The sequence below is a fragment of the Cydia pomonella genome, unplaced genomic scaffold (assembly GCF_033807575.1).
Source record: "Cydia pomonella isolate Wapato2018A unplaced genomic scaffold, ilCydPomo1 PGA_scaffold_202, whole genome shotgun sequence".
NCBI lineage: Eukaryota > Metazoa > Arthropoda > Insecta > Lepidoptera > Tortricidae > Cydia > Cydia pomonella.
The window spans coordinates 38280-61042 of record NW_026907842.1 but is presented as its reverse complement, the minus strand read 5'-3'; the positions used below and the strand labels follow the sequence as shown (position 1 = coordinate 61042).

Genomic DNA, 22763 nt, shown 5'->3' with positions numbered 1-22763 from the left:
TACTACTACTTATATAATGCATGAAAGATAGACTAATACATATAATTATGTACAGTCAAGTGCAAAAATATGTATCGAAAGAATCGTCTCACAAATATGGTACTACGCTCTTATTACACTGGAATAAGATGCTATGGGACATATTTTTGAGTAAGATGGGTACACCTATATTTTTACACTTGACTGTACATATACATGATGGTGAACCTTATGTAAGATCTTCTGACACAAGATGCTTGCGAAGTAGGCGTTTGAAAACGGGTTTGCTTGGGCCTTGTCGAATAAAGAGAAGAAGGGAATTCCAGAGACGGATTACCTCAACGGCGAAAGAGTTAGACATGAAACCAGTACGGTGAGAAGGAATCGAGAGTTTGAGAGAACGGGAGGAACGGAGTTCACATCCTGGACGGGGGGTGATGAAAGTGAATTTACGTTAAAGATAACCAGGAGAGGAAGGCTAGGGACCTACGACGACGGATGTTGCGAAGTCCTAAAATGAAACGTATGCCATTATATATAAGACGGTCCAGCTTATTGAGGTATTCCTGAAAGACATTAGTTGTGCACGCGTCCGCATAGTTAATAACTGGCAAAATTAGAGCCTGCACTAGTAGGTAATATCTTCGTACCTACTGGGAGAAAATTCTTAAATTTATAGGGATAACGCAATGTTCCTGAAACTTTCCGACTTATTTCAGAAACTTGGTCATTCCAGGTAAGGCTAGAATCGAATACAAGGCCGAGATCTTTCACTTGTTTAGTTACTGGACTAAAAGTGCTATCAAACAAAATCGGCGCGACAGAAACCGCACCAAGCTTTACTTGTTGATGTTTAAGGACGACTTACGCTAGAATGGCCCGAGTCCGGGCTGAGGCAACCGATACTTCATTTTTTAGAACAGGTGAACACGTGATGCTTTCTATTGAAAACGAAGTGTTAGATGCCCCGGCCTCTAGGTTATACGTTTGTAGTCCTTCCAAGCTTACTCTACGTTGACTTGGATAAAACAAAGAGCCACGCTCTTACATACGGCGCCCTTTACACTATAAGGTTTGTTCACTTTCTCATGTGGGAGGAACATTATAAATGTCGTAGTTTTATATAAAAAATTGACGAAGAAGTGTCATCATTAACACTACTACCCGGATATTACGTCCGTAAGAATGTCGTCAAATCTGGGGGCTTGCTAAATAAAGAAAGCAGTAGTGCAGTCAGTAGGAACTAACATTATTTCTAACATTGAGTTATTTATTTTGCTGCGATCACCAAAAAACTACTAGTGCGTATTCTTTTATTTTATTTGATGTACCTAAAATACAAAATATGTTACAAAAAGAAAATAGATGGAAAGACGTATTTTTCTAACTTGATTGTCACAAGACGTAATTACAATATACGTATGTATATGTGATATGACTTATGTCGGTTATGTTGGGAATCGTGGGCGTATCATCATTAGAGAAATTAGGTACATTCGATACTTTAATCGTGGATGATGAGGGCATTCAATCAAATACGATATCCAACTTTCTTTACTGGACAAGACTTACACTTAGATTTACAAATAATGGAGCAAGATCGTGATCCGGGCACTGCCACCGACGTCACCTTCTCCCGTTTCTTCTCTTCTGGAGATTTGACTGACTGCATTTTATTGTCCCCGATGTCATCACTCTTCTGTCTTGACAGCGCATTCTATAACGCGTTGGCGGCACTGCTTACGCTACTCAGGTGTTACTAATTAGGATACATCCTAGTTTGTTATATTTGTCAAAGGTGGCATCATTACCGAATCATTTGACGAAATCTCTCTCTCTCTCTCTCTCTCTTAGTCTCTTAAACGCATTAGATGGCATTGGACAAATTTGTATATGAATATCGACGTGTCAACAAAACATAATCAAACAGGCGTATCCACTTACCTACGTCTTTTCAACTTGGTTCGTGACTATGACCAAGAGTTCAAATATTTATATTAAAAGTCATCTGTTATTATAACCAAGCAGACAAGACATATAAATGACCATTATTATTAGGGGCAAGTGTTGTACCTGTGGAGTGTGGACAGTTTACATGTGAACACCATTGATAACTTCCCGTCAGAGAGAGAAATCCGTCTGATTTAAACAACAAAACATTACATAATGATTTATAACAGTAAATGGTTATAAATCATTTGGAAAAAGGCTTCCATTATCACAATGAACTCTTAAAATTTGAGTGTGATTGTAGTATAGCAAAAGCTTTGTGGCATTAATGCAGTCGGCAGTAATATCCCAGCCGGTAGCAGTATTGCAGCGCGATATTACTGCCTTACTGTTTCAAATGCCAAAATCGATGTCCCTGCCAGGATTTTTGACATTCGCGGCAGTAATATCGCAGTCAGCAGCAGTATTGAAGCGCGACATTACTGTTGCAAATGTCAAAATCGATTTCACTGCCAGGATTTTTTAAATTTGTGGCAGTAATGGAGTCGGCAGCAGTATTTCAGCAGCTGCATTACTGTCACAAATGTCAAAAATCCTGGCAGCCACCAGAGACATGTCAAACGCAGCGACAATGTTTTTGACATTTGTAACGCACTTTTAGCGGCGTGACGAAATCGCGGGGTAAGCCAGTCCTAATTTCGGGCATAACGGTTTAAATAAATAAGTTTTTGCTATTATATTTTAAATGTGCAAATGATCTATAAATAAATTTCTATAGGTACTTATTTACAAACAGTGAGGTACCTCACGAGCCGACTCTGTTCGGTATCGGGGCTATAGTGTCGGAAATCTATAACTAGGTACCATATCATAAAATATAAATAAGAATTTAAACTGAAATTTTATTAAAAAAAACATAATTTTAAATCATAATAAAATGTAATTTTCTTTAATAATACAAGGAACTTAAAGTAAACGTAATATTTTACAATATTAACGTCATGCCTCATTTGGAGGAAAAATTATTCATTTAACTGGCAACATTTATAAATAATGGCGGCTGACGAAGGTTTGGATTTTTGTATTTACTATTACGTAAACTCGATACTTATGCGTGAAATGTAATAATCAGGCGATTAGTTTTTATGAAATGATGAGATATGACACCCATTCACCGCACAAACAGCCATATTCCCTGTATTTTTTAATTTACAACCGGGAGGTGTACACAAACCGTACGTGCTAATGGACTATTAAAATGATGATTTTTTTTACACCTAATTACCTCACTTGTTGGGAAAGAAATAATATGCATATTTAATTTTTGACACTTTTTATATTTTGCATGATATAAATAAATATTCAACAATTACCGCCAGTTTCTCTCAATCATCTTTGGTTACAAATTCACTAAATATATTAATGGTGGTAGTAGGCGGGAGCAGCGTAGACGGGCGCAGCCTTGATGACGGCGGGCGCATGCGTGGGGGCGGAGTTGTGCACCACCGCGTTGAAGCCGTTGTGGTCGTCAGCGGTGTACTCTACAGTGCGGATGGAGCCATCAGCCTCGTGGAAAGAGTAAGAGCCCTTCACGACATCTCCGTCGCGGGTCTCCTGCTGGGACTTGTTGTCGCCGGTGTGTCCGTCAGCCACGGAGTAAGTGTACTCGTATTTGGGGTGTGCCTGCAAACCAATGTTTGGTAAATATGATGCGACTAATGGCTCCTCTACATGATGGCCCAGCGTAGGCCAGTCCTAGGGACGCATTTATAAGTTAGAGGGAGCAAGTGATATTGCTATCTCATTTCACCGCATAGCTGCGTCCCTTGGACTGGCCTACGCTGGGCCATCGTGTAGAGGAGCCCTAACACAGGAAAGGTAAATTAAAGAATTTTATTTTCGCTATAACTTACGATTTCTTCCTCATGATGGGCTACTACTTTAGCGATAGGGGCAGAATAGTGGACGGCAGCAGGAGCAGCATGGTAGGCAATGGGGGCGGGAGCGGCGTGATAGGTCACGGGAGCGGGAGCGGCGTGGTAAGCGACGTGAGCGGGAGCGGCGTGGTAGGCGACGGGGGCAGCCACCAGCTTGTGGGCTACGGCCTGGGGCTGGTCGTGACGCACGATATTCTGCGAAGAGACGGCGGCGGCCGAGGAGTAGTGCGGCTCAACCAGAAGACCGGCCTGGGCTACAGCCGCGAAGGCGCAGAAAGCGACGATCTGGAAAACGAAGATATTATTTGAGTATATGTTGTATTGATTTATTTAATTAATTGCACTCTATTTATTCATTGGTGAACTCACTTTGGAAAACATGTTTGGTTTAGCTTCAATGTCTAAAGTCTGAATGATATCTGTGTCGTATTGAAATCTGATTTTATACTTACTCGCTATCTACTGTGCAAGCATTCCCAATCAGGTTGTAATGCGACCTTGCCTCCGGCCAGAGGCATGAGCTTACGTATTAGTTCATTCAAAAGTACGACATGACATCCTCCTTATATGTTGGTGATCAGTGAAATGGCTAAACAAATCGGCTAAGATCATGTCGGGCCATGCTGAATATTAATTTCCATAGTTGCATGTCTGTCACATTAGGCAGATTCGGCAGACCTAAATAAACTGTTTTGCGAAAATTATAAAAATTGCTTCATAACCGATTTCGTTCAAAAAAGTTTCATAAAATTTTAATTTCATTGAAATAAGGTTGGCTTTTGCGATTTTTTTTTATCCAAGGTTCAAAAATCTTGACCAAGACAGATTTCTTTCGACTACCTTATTAATTTACGTATACGGCAGGTAGTAACCCGTTGAAAGCTATTTTAATATGTCCCGTATGTCCGAGTCACACGGGAGTTTTATAGTTATACACATATACTGGGTGCTCTTGGGGTCGTGATCCCGAATATCAAAAATGTATTAAGATGAACATACTGAACAAGATTTCCCATATTTTTCCCGCTTTTGTGGTAAATCCCATGCGAAACCTTGTCCAGTATGACCATCTTAATACATTTTTGTCATTTGGGATCACGACTCCAAATCATCCAGCATATTCATTTTTATATTTGGTATTGCCAAAGAGGATTGAAAGTATTTATATTTATTTTATTTATTTTAATTTATTAATTCGATAAGAAATACACAGCAATATTCATTTTACATATTTTTCGCCAAACTGCTCAACAGTTTGTTGACGAATGCTAGCACTCAACATTCTTCCTTAATCTTCTGTGTAAGGTGTAGGTACAGTCGAGGAAATTGATTCTTTAGCAGTTAACGTGTCACGTTACAATAGACAGCTCTTACCATAAGTATGTACAGCCAAATTTACTTGAACCGCAACTTGCTAAAGAATCAATTTCCGCGACCGTACCTACTAACAGCAACACACTTACCTGTCCAGTACTTGGGCCTTATCTAATTGCAACAATGATCAAAACTGGTTAGAAAACTGTGACACTGATGGAACATTTGTATCAGGGAACATACTCAAAATACAATCTTATATCTAGTACTATACTATTATAATAATATATAATGTTTTTGTATTTACTATCGAATTATTTACCCAATTGTTTTCACAAGTTTGTATTCAGTTTTGGCTGTTATAGTGTGTGCTCTTGTCTGTAGTCAAATCAGTTTTTGACACAATTTTATTTATCAAATCGGCCTCATGAAATTTTAAATTTGGGCTCGGGGCAATGATTCTTTATTAATAGTGACTGTACAAAGAATAGTCGGCTATAAAATTATGAAGAAAAAAATCTGCTTGACAAAAACACTTATGCATAATTTCATTACTTACGTTTTACGCGTACGAATAGACAATAAGCGACTTTCAGATGTGTGGCTAATGAAAGCTGCTTATAAATTTGAACCTACACGCATATCACATTTGACCCGAAGCAAGGTTACGTTACGCTATGTTCTGCTTGATACATTTTACAACAAGTATAAAACTAGAATTCAGCTCTAGACAAGCATCATTTACTTATTAGTCGTAAAAGTAACACAATCAATCATGTTCTCCAAAGTAAGTTTAATCATAAACACTGAAATTATTACTAAATTAAAGCCTTAAATATGAAGTGATTAATAAATACTAACACTGTTCTAGATCGTAGCTTTGTGCGCCTTCGCGGCTGTAGCCCAGGCCGGTCTCCTGGTTGAGCCGCACTACTCCTCGGCCGCCGCCGTCTCCTCGCAGAGCATCGTGCGCCACGACCAGCCCCAGGACGTAGCCCACAAGTTGGTGGGTGCCCCCGTCGCCTACCAGGCCGCTTCCACTCACGTCGAATACCACGCCGCCCCGGCCCCGATCGCGTACCATGCTGCTCCAGCGGCCGTACATTACACCGCCCCCATCGCTAAGGTTATCGCCCACCGCGAAGAAGAAATCGTGAGTTCAACATAGCATACGTAAACTAAAATGCAAATCAGAATGATATGTCCATGTAGTTATATTGCATGTATATTGTCTCATTGTAATTATAGATACTATATGTATATATATAGCAAGTAAATAAAAACTACAGAAATTATAACAACTAAGAAATTATACAAATTATTCCGAAAAAACCGTTTCAAAAGTTCTGTCCACTTTTCTAAGTAACAGATGAAAGTAAGTAAATTATGTAACTTGTTGATATCTAATATACGAGTATATTACAGGCGTACCCAAAATATGAGTACACTTACTCCGTGGCTGACGGACACACCGGCGATAACAAGTCCCAGCAGGAGACCCGCGACGGAGATGTCGTGAAGGGCTCTTACTCCTTCCATGAGGCTGATGGCTCCATCCGCACCGTAGAGTACGCCGCTGATGACCAAAATGGCTTCAACGCGGTGGTGCACAACACCGCCCCCACGCACGCGCCTGCCGTCTTCAAGGCCGCTCCCGTCGTCGTCAAGGCTGCGTCCGTCTATACCGCTCCCGCCTACTACCACCACTAAGTTACACGTAAAAATGTATACCAAAGAGGAAAGTTGGCAGCAGTTAGTTGTAGAATATTTATTTATTTCATGCAATGTAATAAAAGTGACAGAAAGTAAATAATTATGCACATTTTATTTTTTACAATAATTTAGGAAATTGTATGTTTTTTCAAATGATTCATTAAAAACGCTAGTGTCCGTGTCCTCAAGTCGTAACTTGAATAGATTTTGAATGTCCGTTTAAAAGAACACCCATAGACACAAGCTTCTCTTCTTAATAAATAAATAATAATAACGTCGTTAATCCACTGGAGGACGGGCCGTGCGCTGGTGTGGGACGCTACCTGCGCCGATACGTTAGCAGCGTCCTACATTTCAGCGACCAGCAGAAACGCTGGGGCGGTGGCGGGCGCCCGAGATTGCTCTAAAACTAACCAAAACAGCTGTTTTGATACCAACCACAAGAAGTTTTTAGTGTCAAGACATTCGGTCCATGGGCAAAGATGCGTGTGGCCTCCACAAGTAGCTCAGGAAGCGGGCGAGGGAGGTAACAGGAGACCCTCGTGTCCGCGCAAATTAGACTTGCTATCGCAATACAGTGCAGGAATACTGCCTGCCTGATGGGATCTTGCCGAGAGGCCAGGGTTCAGAGGGTAGATGTTCGGTTAAATTGTTTTAGTTAAGTTTAGATTTAGTAGTTTTTTTTTTATAACAAGCCAATGAATATATGTAGTAATATATAAAACTTATTAGTATAAATTGTAATGTTTTGTTGGACACATGTATTATTAAAACGAATGATAACTGTACCATAGTCTCCTCAAATTGTAATGAATAAGTTAAATGTAGTTTAAAACATTATGTATTATTGTTAAAAGTATGGAATTTTAAAAACTGATATTGTAACTTGAATTACGTTGCTGTGCCTTTACAGGGCGTCACATATATTCTTGTCTCATAAATTGTGTCAACTACATATATAACTTGTCTTATAACGTTGATTCTATAATAATGTGTATTAAGTAACAATATGCAACCCTATCAGTTTATTGCACTATTTGTCACATAACTTACACAAGTGGCCTACTACTTTGCTAACAAGATAGATCAAGACAGATCTATCGATATGTTGATCGGGATTTAGATACGTCTCACAACACGTTTTAGTTACATTTCTAAGTGTTTTGAAATAAGTAAGCTGTTAAATCAGTCCTAAACTGAGCAAGGATTGAAACGTTCAGTTAGATCTTGATTATTGCTCGACCGTTATTAGGATATTATCGCACTTGCAGTTCACATGTAATTTGCGAGCGATGCTGTTGTTAAACCCGATAATCGCCAAGTGTACGTATCTTCTTCACCGCATCCAATCTGCGTTTTGACCAGTCACAAAAAGCAAAGATTAAACCTAGGATATTTTTTGGATTTCTTAAATGTGTACCTAAATGTTAACGGCGTGGGAACTGAAAGAAGATATAATTGCCATAGGTGGACCCAATATTAACAAGTAGACTGACAAACAGACTAAAGTTCTCCTTAATGTGTGTAAATCATTGACATATATATCTAAGGACGGGCCTTACGGGCAATGAGAATGGGACCAGTACAGCGGTGTCACGTATACACGAATTTGAGCTAATCGTGCAGTCTAACGCCACAACGAGATTGGTTGATGATTTCGCATCATGCGCGCGATTGGTCACATCTAGTTGCGTTAGATTGCATGATTGGCTCGAATTCATGAGTGACACCACTGAACTAGGGCCATTCTTAGTGCCAGTAAGGCCTATCCTTAGAAATATATATGTCAATGGTGTAAATATCAACTTAACGTGGCAAATTTAATATTGATTGATGCAACGATTCCCGGATTAAAGTTCGCTCTTCTGCAGCACACAATTTATGACACTAAGTGACGTAAGTCAGGCCGGTTGTTCATGACTAATCGATAAGCAGACGTAACATACTCTACAGCATCGTTTAGATAGCGTATCTGATGACACATCCTTTCATTCATCTAAAACGCACACACCTTTAATTTAACTTTGCAGCTTATTACAGAGGTGGAGTAATTACATGTCTATTTTAAAATTTCGTAGCTCAAAAAGTTATTCTTAATACAAATCCACGTAGGCTATATGTTTTTCACTTATCCCACCAGGACGCCCGACGCCCGCGCTGCGTAGTGCCCGGTGATGTGCTGCAAAGTATATCTCTGAACCAATGTGAATTTATGTACGGGTATTATAATTAATTACTCGACCTTTAAACAATTGCAATGTTATATGTATTTATAATTTTGAAAGATCAGTACCTCTAGTGTAAATAAATTCGATTTTGAAACGTGACGTACGCGTTTGCGTTTAGTCTCATTTTGTATTGGATTTAGAAAGAGCGCGCCAAGCGGGACGTTTTGGAAACTCAAAATCCTATACAAAATGAGACTTAACGCAAACGCGTTCGTCACGTTATGATGTCGATAAAACTTACACTAGGGGTACAGGTTAGTTAGGGTAAGATAAACTATGGGACAAGAGAAGGACTTGCAGCGAAAATAATCAGTTAGAGATACCTACATAAATATATTAAAAACTAAATTACAAAACTAATGATAATACTAAACATAAACCTAATGCATAAACAAAATTAACTTAAAAATACTTAACCTTAACCTAAAAAAAAACCGTATGAGGAAAGTCCTTCTACGTAGAAGGACTTTCCTCATACGGTTTTTTTTTGTCCCAAGTAAACTTAAACAATTTTTGTCCAACTGTCTGAAGTGGATCAATGTCTTCTTAGGTACTGCAGATTAAGTACTTTAAGTAGTTATTATTTATAACATAATGGCCAATCTGACTTCTATCGCGCGAATATAAAACCTGAAGCGTGAACTTTGTACGAGATACTTTCAAATTCACCACTAGCATTTCAGTGACTAAACGCATCGTGAGATAACCTGTGTACTTACTAACCTAAGAGACGGCCATGCAGTAACCTTCAACGGTCGTATTTCGTAACAAAATATGTTTTATTTGAAAGACAATGCTTAATGAGTGTAATCTCTGGGTTGTCTACCGATACCTTGACAAGGATAAGTTTAATTTGAGCTTAAAGGTGGCAATTTCGGTCAAAATTGGAACCATTATTTTTCTGAAAATTTTAGTATCAAACAGGAGAAGAATGCTTAAGACTAAGTAAATAAGCAAGTATTTTGTCAAAAAAATATTTTTTTACACAAACATGAATCCATGAATGTTCTTTTCTTTCAATAGTCAACTCATACTAATCGAGACTATTCCATCAAATCCAAAGACATTGAAGTTGCGTTGTTTTATCACAGAGTTCCTATAGCTATCTCCGACCGCGCGCGAAAACGCAACTCATGCTAGCGAGATTGTCTCCATCATTAGATCAGCTCGATGTTACCATAATATTATATTGTCACTCAACTTACATAGGTATTTGAAGTTTCAGCTCAATCGAGTACTGGGAAGTGGGTCTAATTTAGGTTGCAATATTTGTTTACAAACATACAAACAACGGGACAGATGATCCTAAATAAAAACTTGCAATAACTCAAAGCCATAACATTAACGACAAAAAAACAGTTATAGGATCCCACGTTTCTATGCAGATTCGAGCTTTTCGAAGCCTTAGGTCGACGCTACCCATACCATTACCAGGTTGTGACTAGGAGACGCATTGTGATTGTTATAACATGTTATTAATTGGATCTGTATTTGTTGTGGATGATATGAACTGTTAGTACCAAAAGTAAAGCTTCAGGTCGAAGAAAGGACACTTTTGACACTGACAAATCGTATCTATCACAAATCCAAATCAAATTTATAGCCTGTTATTACAATCAGAATACGCCTTCAAGTAACCTTATTAATAGTTATAATATCATAACATAACCGCAAATTAAATCCCCAAATTATCTACATTTTAATGTATTTAAATTAAAGTACGGTTGAAATTTACTAAATTTTTTGTCATCTTCATTTTTGCCAGGAATTCGATATGCTGCATATCTACTTATTTATCTACTTCCAATCATGTTGCATATCATATGCAACATGATTGGAAGTAGATAAATAAAGCAATAGTAAGATGTCCTTAGGTTTAAAGCAGGAATTTTGAATTTTACAGAATATTGTTGGAAAACGAAATAAAATGACATGCAAATTTAATTTTTGACACTTTTCATGTATTGCACAAAATAAATAAATATTCAACAAGCACTCCTGCTTCAACTCTGTCTTCTTTGGTATCAAATTTACTGTGTAGCTTAGTGGTGGTAGTAAGTGGGAGCGGCGTAGACGGGCGCAGTTTTGACTAGGACGGGAGCGGCCTTGAGGACAGTAGGCGCGTGCGTAGGGGCGGTGTTGTGCACCACCGCGTTGAAGCCGTTGTGGTCGTCAGCGGTGTACTCCACGGTGCGGATGGAGCCGTCAGCCTCGTGGAAAGAGTAAGAGCCCTTCACGACATCTCCATCGCGGGTCTCCTGCTGGGACTTGTTGTCGCCGGTGTGTCCGTCAGCCACGGAATAAGTGTATTCGTATTTGGGGTGAGCCTGGAAAGTAAATGTTTTGTAAAATAAATGTTGAATAAAATTTTAATGTTGAGAAATGACAGGGACATAATTAGTTAGATTTGATCTTCAGGCAACTTACAATTTCTTCCTCGTGGTGAGCAACAACTTTAGCGACGGGGGCGGCGTAGTGGACAGTAGCAGGAGCAGCATGGTAGGCGATGGGGGCGGAAGCAGCGTGGTAGCTCACGGGAGCGGGAGCGGCGTGGTAGGCAACGTGAGCGGGAGCGGCGTGGTAGGCGACGGGGGCAGCCACCAGCTTGTGGGCTACGGCCTGGGGCTGGTCGTGGCGCACAATGCTCTGCGAGGAGACGGCGGCGGCCGAGGAGTAGTGCGGCTCAACCAGGAGGCCGGCCTGGGCTACAGCCGCAAATGCGCATAGGGCTACGATCTGTGTATGATAAATAAAATGAGTAAGTTCACATTTTGTTACTACTATAATAAATACTAGCACTTATGCCCATGGGCATAAGTACCTTACCTACTCAAGAATAACTTGAGTAGGTACTTTATTATACTTACTTTGGAGAACATATTGATTTTGATACGTTCAAATTGTAAATGACAAAGTGCAAGCAGTGAGTACTTGTTTTATACTTACAAACTGTTGAAGGTGTCTTGGTATTCTAGAGTGGAGTAAGTAGTAAAACAAGTTTTTGGCACAGCCGACCTTGCCGCGGGCGACATCTCACATACGGTGTTACTGCTCTAGATACAAATCATGTTTTAATGAAGAGCGGTTAGTGGTTTATAGTTCGTGTCATCCACGATGACGCGCAGAGATTAGTCAAATCTCACCTTTAATAACATGATAATAAGAGTCAAGGCACCCATCTTTGTGAATGACACGATGACACTTATACTAAACAAACTTTTAACTTAGCATAATACAATTGATAAAGAACCATGCCCGATTTGGGCCATATGGCGTGCAGCGATAATTTATATACCAGTGTTTTACTTCAGAGGAGTATATGTTCAGAAAAATATTTTTAGTGCCGTTCAGCGAATGCGCCTCATTTTACAGGATGTTGAAAAATAATAATTATTTTTCAGCATCCTCTTCATCTGGATTATCAAATCTTATGCATATATTTTCTAGATCTTCTGATAGTGGATTTATTTGTACATTATGATGTTTTGCATACCAAGAACAAAAACCAGATTATAGTAATTACGTGAACACAGGTACCGATGCGATGGTTCGCGTACCATTTTTACACCTACAATAGTAACCTTTTATTGAATCTTTACCCGCTAAGCTTTTTCTGCTAACACATAAACATAATATTTCGTTAATTGATATTTTGACCCCGAAAATGCATTGACATTGTATACTGGATGCTCTTGATATGTCAAGTCTGATAAGATCTTTTGTTTCTGCCGAACTTTCTTCGATAGATTGTATTTCAATATTATCGTTATTTTTGGACTGTCTATTTCGAATAAATCTCTGCCAACACTTCTGACATACGCAGTCATTTGGACTTAAGGAACGACTGCTACTGGATGGAAGCTTTTTAAAATATTCATAGGCTTCTTCATTTATTTCAGAACAAGAAAGTGTATATGTTCGCGAACGTTTTCTATTTCTCATAAGATTTACTCCACAAGAAATACAAATAAGTTTTTTGCTAAGGTCAGTAGTCCTTTCGGGGTGTCCCCACACCAGAAGCTGACCGCTTCCTGATGGATCCGCCGCTTGCATCTCTTCCCCGGCAGGGTGGACTCCAGAGGCATCACAACGCATCGAATCTTTTAATCTTCTTGCCATGACGGCGTAATTTGCATCTAGGGGCTTAGCCGGTCAAAATCGAACTTCTGACCGTTACCACCATCACCACGAGGAAGTGCCCTGGGTGCAAGAAGACTTGAGGTGCTTTAATGATAGGTACAGAATCTTTTTTTTTTAAATATAATAAAAATTTTGGTGTCTCAGAGTCATACAATTGAATCTCCTTTAAAACCTCACGCATTCAACGCAAGGATAAAAAGACACTAGATTTGTATTGTACTAATTTATATACTATAAGGCCCAAAACGACCTTTAAAAGGGGCACAGTTTTTAGTTTAACGGATATATCGTGATTTAAGTATTACATACAAACTAAAATTCAACATTATTTCTTTTACAAGGGGACAAAGTTTTCGTTAAACAGCTCGTACTAATATTGATACCCGAGCAATCGAAAGATTCCGAAATTGAGTTCGAGAAGTGGAATCTTGAGCGTTGCGAGGGTTTCAAGAAACGAGGGTTAAACAAACTTTGCCTCCGAGTGAAACACAAATGTTTTCACCACACCAACGCGAGGAAAATACTTAGTATCAAATACCAAAAAAATCTAACTAAATCAAATCCAAATGAACGTAATAAAAAAACCGGCCAAGTGCGAGTGGGACTCGCGCACGAAGGGTTCCGTACCCCTATCTAAAAAAAACGGCAAAAAAATAGTTTGTAGGTGTTACAAGGTCATACTAAGAAATAGTCTCATTTCTTTAAGATTCGTACTTCATATTATAAAATAGATAATTGACTGACACAGCAACTTGTTAAAGTAATTCTCTAATTCATATATTAAAATACTCATTAGCTCCTGCGGCACTTTGGCACTTTGACATAAGGCAAGGTCAAATAGTGTGTACTATCAGTACCCCTAGTGTAAATATGATCGACATCATAACGTGACGAATGCGTTTGCGTTAAGTCTCATTTTGTATAGGATTTTGAGTTTCCAAAACGTCCCGCTTGGCGCGCTCTTTCTAAATCCAACACAAAATCAGACTAAACGCAAACGCGTACGTCACGTTTCGAAATCGAATTTATTTACACTAGGGGTACAGTTCAAAACATGTTTCTATAAATCTTATACCTTTAAACGAGCAATTCTTGTATATATATATATTTCTGTGATCTCGGAAACTGCTCTAACGATTTCGCTGAAATTTGGTATATGGGGGTTTTTGGGGTATACAATCGATCTAGATTAGTCTTATGTTTGGGAAAACGCGTGTTTTCGAGTTTTCATGCGTTTTTCTTTCGATGCAGAATATGGTCGCTAATTCCGTGTTGCCGGCTACTGTCCGTCTGGTCCAGCGGGTTAAGACGCGGACGGCTAGAAACGAGTGTTACGGGTTCGAATCTCACTCGGTGACTAACTTTAGTTTTTTTTTATATGTTCAAGTTTATATATAATTTTTTAATGTTCATTGTTTTAGAGAAGTTTAATTTAGTAAAAAAATTTAGTTAATGTTTGAGATAACAATATATATTTCTCATAAATATGTCTAACATTTACCTATACTGATTACGCGAATAAGATTTATGCTTTCGTGTTTTTATTTTATTGAGACTTATGAAGCAATAGTGTAAAACGAAAAAAATACCGATACAAATTTTAAATACAGTTTCTAGGGTAGTTTTTGTGACACCATCTCTCGGATAATGACATAAAAACTAACTACTATGCCTCACGCAATGCGTATTGACCAAATTGAACCATAGCTCACGAGCTATGTAATAAGAGAAATTGACAATAGATGGCGTTACTTTGTGACAAAGTGCTGTAAGGTTGAGATTAGGAATATCGGAAAAAACTATCAAATTAATGTGGATAACATCACAAGTAAGTAGCTAAAGCACTTTTGTTATGGAAATCAGAAACAACGAAGGTAGCACAAACACCCAGACCTGAGACAATGTTGAAAAGCGACATCTTGAAAACCTATCAGATAATATCTATGGTATGTTTAGCTGTGATAGTCTTACGGCACTTCTCTGACCCGAGCGTATTGTGTGACTTTAGTGGCCCAATTTTTTTTGTTATATTTTGAATATTTGACCTAAAGGACCTAAATATAAAAAAGTAAGGAAAGCCTTCATGTGATCATATCAGTTTTTAGGATCACTGAAATCGAACACCTGATCTACACAGAAATCGATTGTAAATAATAATAATTGTCAGTTCACATTTTACCTTGAAAACCTATCAGAAATATCTATGGTATGTTTAGCTGTGATAGTCTTAGGGCACTTCTCCGCCCGAGCGTATTGTGTGACTTTGGTGGCACAATTTTTTTTATTATATTTTAATATTTCACCTTTCATTCTGAAAAAGGACCTAAATAAAATAAAAATCAGGAAAGCCTTCATGTGATCATATCAGTTTTTAGGATCACTGAAATCAAACACCTGATCTACACAGAAATCGATTGTAAATATAATAATTGTCAGTTCTCATTTTACTTTTTAAGTTTATGTAGATTATCACCTAAACACCACCATATTACAATAAATAATTATAACGGAGCAAAGCTCGGTCGCCCAGGTACTAAGTATAAAACGCTCTAGCACAATAATCAAGTTATCATTCATTTTTCATACACTACGGAGAAAATAGCAAAATGTTCTCAAAAGTAAGTATATAGGCTTGTTATATGTAAATAAAAATAATAAAAGGGCCTGCTTCAATTTCAAAAATATCATCTTTATTTGATATTAAGTAGCACAAACATCATCTTACTCGAGCTCATATGTATACATAGGTGCAAGGGAGACTAAAATTAATCAATTACTGACCAATTATTATAATGATTATGTTGATACGCCTTTTAGTTTTCTAATTTCAAAGCAATTTCACCAATCGGTTTTCGAAATCCAACTAAAATGAAACGGTATAACGAAATTCCGGTAGAGTTTTATACCTTTATTTTTCGGTTATGCAGTCCCTGATGAAATTAAACATTATTTATTGTATGTAGTTTTTGGGGTAAGTATTAGAAGGGGTTTTGGTTTAAAAATAATTTTATTCATTTATCATTCGCAAGTATCTATATTAACAATAAATAACAATTCCTACATCAAAATAACAATTTAGTGGTGGTAGTAGACGGGCGCAGCCTTCACGAGGACGGGAGCGGCCTTGAGGACGGCGGGCGCGTGCGTGGGGGCGGTGTTGTGCACCACCGCGTTGAAGCCATTGTGGTCGTCAGCGGTGTACTCCACGGTGCGGATGGAGCCGTCAGCCTCGTGGAAAGAGTAAGAGCCCTTCACGACATCTCCGTCGCGGGTCTCCTGCTGGGACTTGTTGTCGCCGGTGTGTCCGTCAGCCACAGAATAAGTGTACTCGTATTTGGGGTACGCCTGTAGTAGATACAACATATCAGTAACGTACATTATTTACACACTTATAGTATCTTAACAATTGTAATTCGGAAAAATTTATAAAATAATGTAGAAGATTTCAGAATCGTTTATTGATTGTTTCTGAAGTTTTTATTTACTTGCTATATATACAGTAAGGCAAAAGATATTTAACATACCTACATGAACATATCATGATAAGATATATTTTATGGACTGCAATGTTCAAAACTCACGATTTCTTCCTCGTGGTGAGCTACGACCTTAGCGATGGGGGCGGCGTAGTGGGTGGCGGGAGCAGCGTGGTAGGCAACGGGAGCGACGACAGCCAGCTTGGCGACGGGAGCGGCGATCAATTTGGAGGAGTGATGGGGCTGCTCATCGTGACGCACGATGCTTTGGGATGAGACGGCTTCGGCATGTGAGTAGTGGGGCTCAGGCAAGAGACCAGCCTGGCAAACCGCCACGAATGCGCACAGAGCCACTAACTGCAATTAAAACAATAAAATAAGATTCTTCTGCATTGACAGAGATAGAATTTCGTATAAATTAATTTAGGAACATTATTATTCATATATATAACAGAACGTAGTCACAGGTAAGTAAGTACCGACTTACTTTGGAGAACATTTTGCTAGCTTTCTCTGTCGTGTTTGAACAGTAAATGAATAATTTCAGATTGTACTTGCCTATTTTATAGTAAATGGATAAAAGTAACCCGTGTAGTTAGTAAGTGACATGCGTAAGTAGAAGTTGACTAATCGACCTTGCCCCGGGTTAGCTCTGTCTGTCGTATGTCCAACAAATATTATAAGAATATTGATATCATTAAACAATACTGGAAGCATATAAAATCTGAGTAATCACAGTAATAATGTTACTGATACAAACTAAACGATGAAAAACCGTAGGATACTGAAGCCGTAATTACAAAAATATGATATTCGAGAAATCACGAATTAGTTAGATACAACTCGACTGTTTTAAGCATGACCCTAACGTCATAAAGTTTAGAAATTTGTAAATGGGGGAATAACTTATGTCCCCTTTAATGTTTTTTTTTTTATACCGACCTACAGCTTCCGAACACTTAATTACTCGTATACGTGGTCCGACAAGCACATGTCAATTTTTTTTTACGACAGCAGCTGGAACAAGGGTAATTTGTGCTTAAAAACAGTGAGACAAAATAACATTCAAGTGACCTTTATATTCGCATGTCATTCCAACGTGCGGGGCCTATTACAAGTTCGGAATATTTGGATTCTATTGTCTTTGTCCCTTTCAAGTCATTAGCAAAAAGAAAGAGACAAAAATAAGTGCATACGTTATGCAACGGTATATTGACAATTGATATTAGACCCCCAAAATAAGTCAGACCGTATCGTTCCAAAACACCCTAGGAGTCCTCAATCGTAATAATTAATTAATGAAATAAAAGTTTAAAATTTAATTAAAACACCATATTTTACGTATTTTATTATACAATCAAAACAATGAATTTAAAAAAATACGCAATTGTTACGCAAAACAAATAATTCTACTCTTAACGATCTCTACTATAGTTGACAAATAGTTGTATCCGCAATTCGGACCGTATCTTACAAAGTTTTTTTTACAAAAAAAAGTGGTCGATTGAACTGTCAATTGATGTTCGTTACTACCTCATTATTTCCTTAGATATTATTTAATTGAATTTTCTTTCGTTTTGTTTTATTGCGGTAGTTAAACATAATTGTTAGAATCATTGATGTAAGTATTCAATGGTTAGAATACCTTAAGAAAACATGAGTGAAATAGTGATGAAGACGGATTACATTTTTTGAGGTTGTATTTTTAACTTTCAAATATGTTCACACTGCTGTCTTGAATTTTTTGTGTACTACACGAGATCAAAGTTATTTACATCTCGTCCGCTCTTGAGTTCCTTACTGTAGTAAGTTATCAATTATAGAATCTTTCGCTTGCACGAGACTCAAAATAAGCACTCGAAGAAATATCAAACTTTGCTCCCTTGCTCTCTCAATAGCAATAAAAAGTCTGCGTAAAACGATTTATAGGTAAGTACTTAATCTGACAAATGTTTATTTACCTCAACAGCTTGAAAAAGGGTACTTAGCTAGTAAAAACAGTAAGTAGATTGCGCGGCGAACGTGAGACAAACTTCAGATGGCATTTCAACGTGGGGGCCTCCCTAATATAAATTAGATATACTTATTCGTTATAATTATTTGATTTAATATATTTATTTATTTACGCATTTAAATGTTAACCGGACAAGTGCGAGTCGGACTCGCCCACCGAGGGTTCCGTACCAAAATGGAACAAAAGGTGCGAATCTGTCTGTCCGTCCGTCTGTCACATCGCTAAATATCTCGAGAACCACTTAAGCTATCGATTTGAAATTTGGAATAGTTATGAACAATGCTAACCCAGACACATTGAAAGTATTATTATTTTTTTCTTTTTTATTAATCATGGAAAATGCCCAATATGAAGAGGGGGCAAAATTTCAAATTCTAGTGACTAGGTCAAAAGGGGTATCCTTTGAAAGAGCTCCAATTGTACATTCCAAAACATTTTTTCTTCTTTTTTCATAAAGAAAATAATTTTATTTATAAAGGAAAATGTGAAAAAATAATTACCGTTCCCCCCCTTTATCTTCGAAGTTTACCGACGAAAAATTATTAATTTTTCACATATAAAATTTACAGGAAAAATATAATCAGACCTCTACCTTAGTATATTATTTTTAATCAACAAAAAAGTAGTATAGAAGCGCCGGTTCTGCCCCATGGTTTCACGCCCCCCCTTTAGCTCCGCCCCTCGCCCACCAGGTGTCCCACCCCTGATCCCAGTCTTCCCGACCTACAAAAAAAAAAAAAAAAAAAAAAAAAAAAAAAAAAAAAAAAAAAAAAAAAAAAAAAAAAAAAAAAAAAACACATAGGGCCCCATTTGGATCGATTGCGATAGGTCCCGACAGTGCCCGGAGTCTCCTTCTATCACTTCTGCCCTCCGCTACATAAACAATACACGCTCGTCGACTCTACCATAAAACCCTCGCCGGCCCTTTCTATTGTCTCTATTGTTACCACGACTCGGCGACATGCTATTGTTACTGCCTGTGGTCTCACTCCGATCTTATTTATTCTGTACGTGTTTGCAACAATTAATTAATTTAATAATTATTACATATTTACTTACTCCATATCTACTTAGGAATAAGTATTTTACCTGACCTATTTATATTACATAGGTTTTTTTTTATATGAACACCTATTACGTTACGATTTTGCATGTCGCCTCCTTCAAACTGTACAGCTCTTTGAGAAAACAATATTGGTTGCAACGCCTATTTATATATAATTACATATTTACTTCCTCCTTATGTACTTAACATTAGGTATTTTTTTTATATGGGCCCTTAACGTGCCACGATTTGCATGCTGTCTCTTTCAAACCTGTATTGTTTGCAACGCCCATTTATTTATATACAATTACATACTTACTTACTCTGTATGTACTTACGACTAGGTATCATACCTATACTATTTTTATTCAATTGGGTTTTTTTATATAGCCACCTCTGTTACGTTGCGAGAACAATATTGGTTGCAACGCCTGTTTATATATAATTACATATTTACTTCCTTTTCTTATGTACTTAAGATTAGGTATTTCTTTTATATAGGCCCTTAACGTGCCACGATTTTCATGCTGTCTCTTTCAAACCTGTATTGTTTGCAACGCCCATTTATTTATATACAATTACATACTTACTTACTCTGTATGTACTTACGACTAGGTATCATACCTATACTATTTTTATTCAATAGGGTTTTTTATATAGCCACCTCTGTTACGTTAGGATTTGCACTCGCACGTTGCTGTCTCTTTCAAACCTTTTAAGAAATCAATAATGTGTATTTACGATAGGAATTATACCTAAACTGTTGTATATATACATAATGGGTGATGATTTCATACCAAATATTTTACATATTTACCTATATGTTAGCACTTTTTGTCTTAAATTTTATTGATTCCAGATTATTATTGATCGAGACATTTGTGTTGTCTTGATTTTTTATCCACTCGTAAATAAGTTTGGTATATGTGAGAAATTGACTGCTAATTATTGATAGACAGTTAACATGGCCGTCTTTAGGTCAGGTTTCAACTTGTAGGTATATGTAAACAAAGTTTCCGTTATTTAGTGCTATAATTTATTGCATTCCTGTTTATACCAGTTAGATAGATGGGGTAGTGACTTTCAAAATCCTGTTAAAACGTGTCTCTTCCTAGGTGGTCCTCTGTTCCCACTAGCGTGCCTGAGGTTTTTTTTAAACACAAATTCATATAAAAAGGCCGCTGCTGAGGGTGAATTATATAGTATCTTTAGACCACCAGTTCAGTTAAGAGCTCTTGGTTTCTACACATTGAAGTTTTGATTATCACTTGTGATCATGGATGTAAGTAATTAAATTGTGTTACTCTATAATTGTTTAATTATCATGTTTAACTCTTGTGTGTATGTTTGTGTGTAATTTTAATTGATATTATTATTTCAGTTTACCGAGAATACCTTCAAGAACTACTACTTCAATGAACACGAAGACGAAGCGAGCGATGAGGAAGGGACGCTTGCTTTCAAAGTCAAGCAGGCCATAGCAAAGAAGCGACCATCCAATAACATCGACGTGTTTTTCGAAAAGTCCAAGAAGAAGCCGAAAGTCTACAAGAAATCTTCCACGGTCGCCAAAATGACGGAAGACGGTGTCGCATACCTTACATCTGGACAAGACGATGGGGCATATGCCTCACATCTGATCAAAATAGAGGTATACGACATGGAAAAAATTAAAAATGTTTCGCCATTGGAGCATTGGAAACACTGCGATCTTCGTGTTAGATACTACACCGTCGGAGAAGGGGACACGCATGAACAAAGTGCTCGTGATGTCATTTACAACATCACAAAAGAGTTATCGGCAAAGCCTAAGTGTGTTAAATATTGTTTAGGAACTGAAAATAAATAGTGTTAAAGTGCTTTGTTTAATTTCATAATCTTAGGTCTAAAATAAGTTTTTCAAATATTGTATTGTTTAAAATAGTTTTAGTTAACGTTTAGCTTCAAACTTATTTTAAGTGTCTTAATTGTAATACTGTGTATATCGAACTTTTTGTGTAACATATATATTTTTTATAAATAAAACACATAATTTCATTGTACATATTCTTTTATTTCACAAAGATTTGTTTAAACATATTTCTTAATACTAGATCATTACTCAAAGTATTATCAGAAAACAAATTTAGAAATTGAGACATTTTTTTCCCTTGATACTTAAAATAAAGATAAACTAAACAATATTCCCCACAAACTGAGGTAAAACAATTTTGAAGTGATTTATGGTTATGAAACCACCTTTTAGCATTTCTTTTTAGAAATAACTTATGATAACCAGTAGGCTTTCGGCCAAAAGAGTCAAAGTATTCACCATATCCGTTCACATCAATGTAAATTGCGATCCAATGAGACCCAGGTTTAGAATCGGGGTCCAAATTGCTAATAATAAAAGCAGGTAAATTGATCCAAACAGGAATGCGATTTGCAGGAAAAACATTTGACTTAAACCTTTGGTTTATTTTATTCATACCCAGTTGTATTTCATTCGAATCCATATCAAACAAAATGTATATGTTGACTACTGATGATTTTACAACCAACGTTGAAGGGGTAATGATAAAAATTGTGTGAATACATTGTATTTATTTAATTACTAACTGTTATAATCTACAGTGACATCGCGATTTTTATTTATTTCAATTATGTTATCAAATTCAGCATACACAACACAGTTTATAGTGCTATTTAAAGCTGAATCAAAACGAACTTCGATTCTAACACTTCCATGTCTAACAAGATTCCAGTGTGAAGTTGAACTAGCAGATAAATCAGGAGTCAAATCAAAACATAATAAAGAATAACCACCCATATAGTTGGATCTGCTTATAGCATTACCTTCATTATGGAAATGAATACCAGTACCAGAAAACAAAGTATGATAAGCAGTGGCTATTAAACCTGAAGAGTTAAATGAGGGTTGTAATGTTTTAGAAGGAATTTCGTGACCATCTACATACAAACTAAATG

The 22763-nt window shown here is 37.4% G+C and overlaps 3 protein-coding genes across 3 annotated transcripts; 1 reads left to right on the top strand and 2 right to left on the bottom strand.

Moving 5' to 3' along the window:
* Positions 1-3245: 3245 nt before the first annotated feature.
* Positions 3246-12014, bottom strand: LOC133533702 (uncharacterized). The gene is made up of 7 exons (XM_061872734.1): positions 11989-12014; positions 11549-11857; positions 11166-11448; positions 6653-6886; positions 6042-6203; positions 3843-4195; positions 3246-3612 (listed from the first exon to the last, which is right to left on the bottom strand). The coding sequence occupies exons 1-7, from the start codon at positions 11998-12000 to the stop codon at positions 3349-3351; spliced, it is 1617 nt and encodes a 538-aa protein (XP_061728718.1). The 5' UTR covers positions 12001-12014; the 3' UTR covers positions 3246-3348.
* A 3915-nt stretch (positions 12015-15929) lies between these two features.
* On the bottom strand, positions 15930-17665 carry LOC133533725 (cuticle protein 8-like). The gene is made up of 3 exons (XM_061872758.1): positions 17225-17665; positions 16843-17094; positions 15930-16606 (listed from the first exon to the last, which is right to left on the bottom strand). The coding sequence occupies exons 1-3, from the start codon at positions 17234-17236 to the stop codon at positions 16337-16339; spliced, it is 534 nt and encodes a 177-aa protein (XP_061728742.1). The 5' UTR covers positions 17237-17665; the 3' UTR covers positions 15930-16336.
* A 2897-nt stretch (positions 17666-20562) lies between these two features.
* LOC133533729 (uncharacterized) lies at positions 20563-21663 on the top strand. The gene is made up of 2 exons (XM_061872763.1): positions 20563-21078; positions 21178-21663. Exons 1-2 carry the CDS (start codon positions 21073-21075, stop codon positions 21643-21645), a joined length of 474 nt encoding a protein of 157 aa, XP_061728747.1. The 5' UTR covers positions 20563-21072; the 3' UTR covers positions 21646-21663.
* The last annotated feature ends 1100 nt before the right edge of the window (positions 21664-22763 follow it).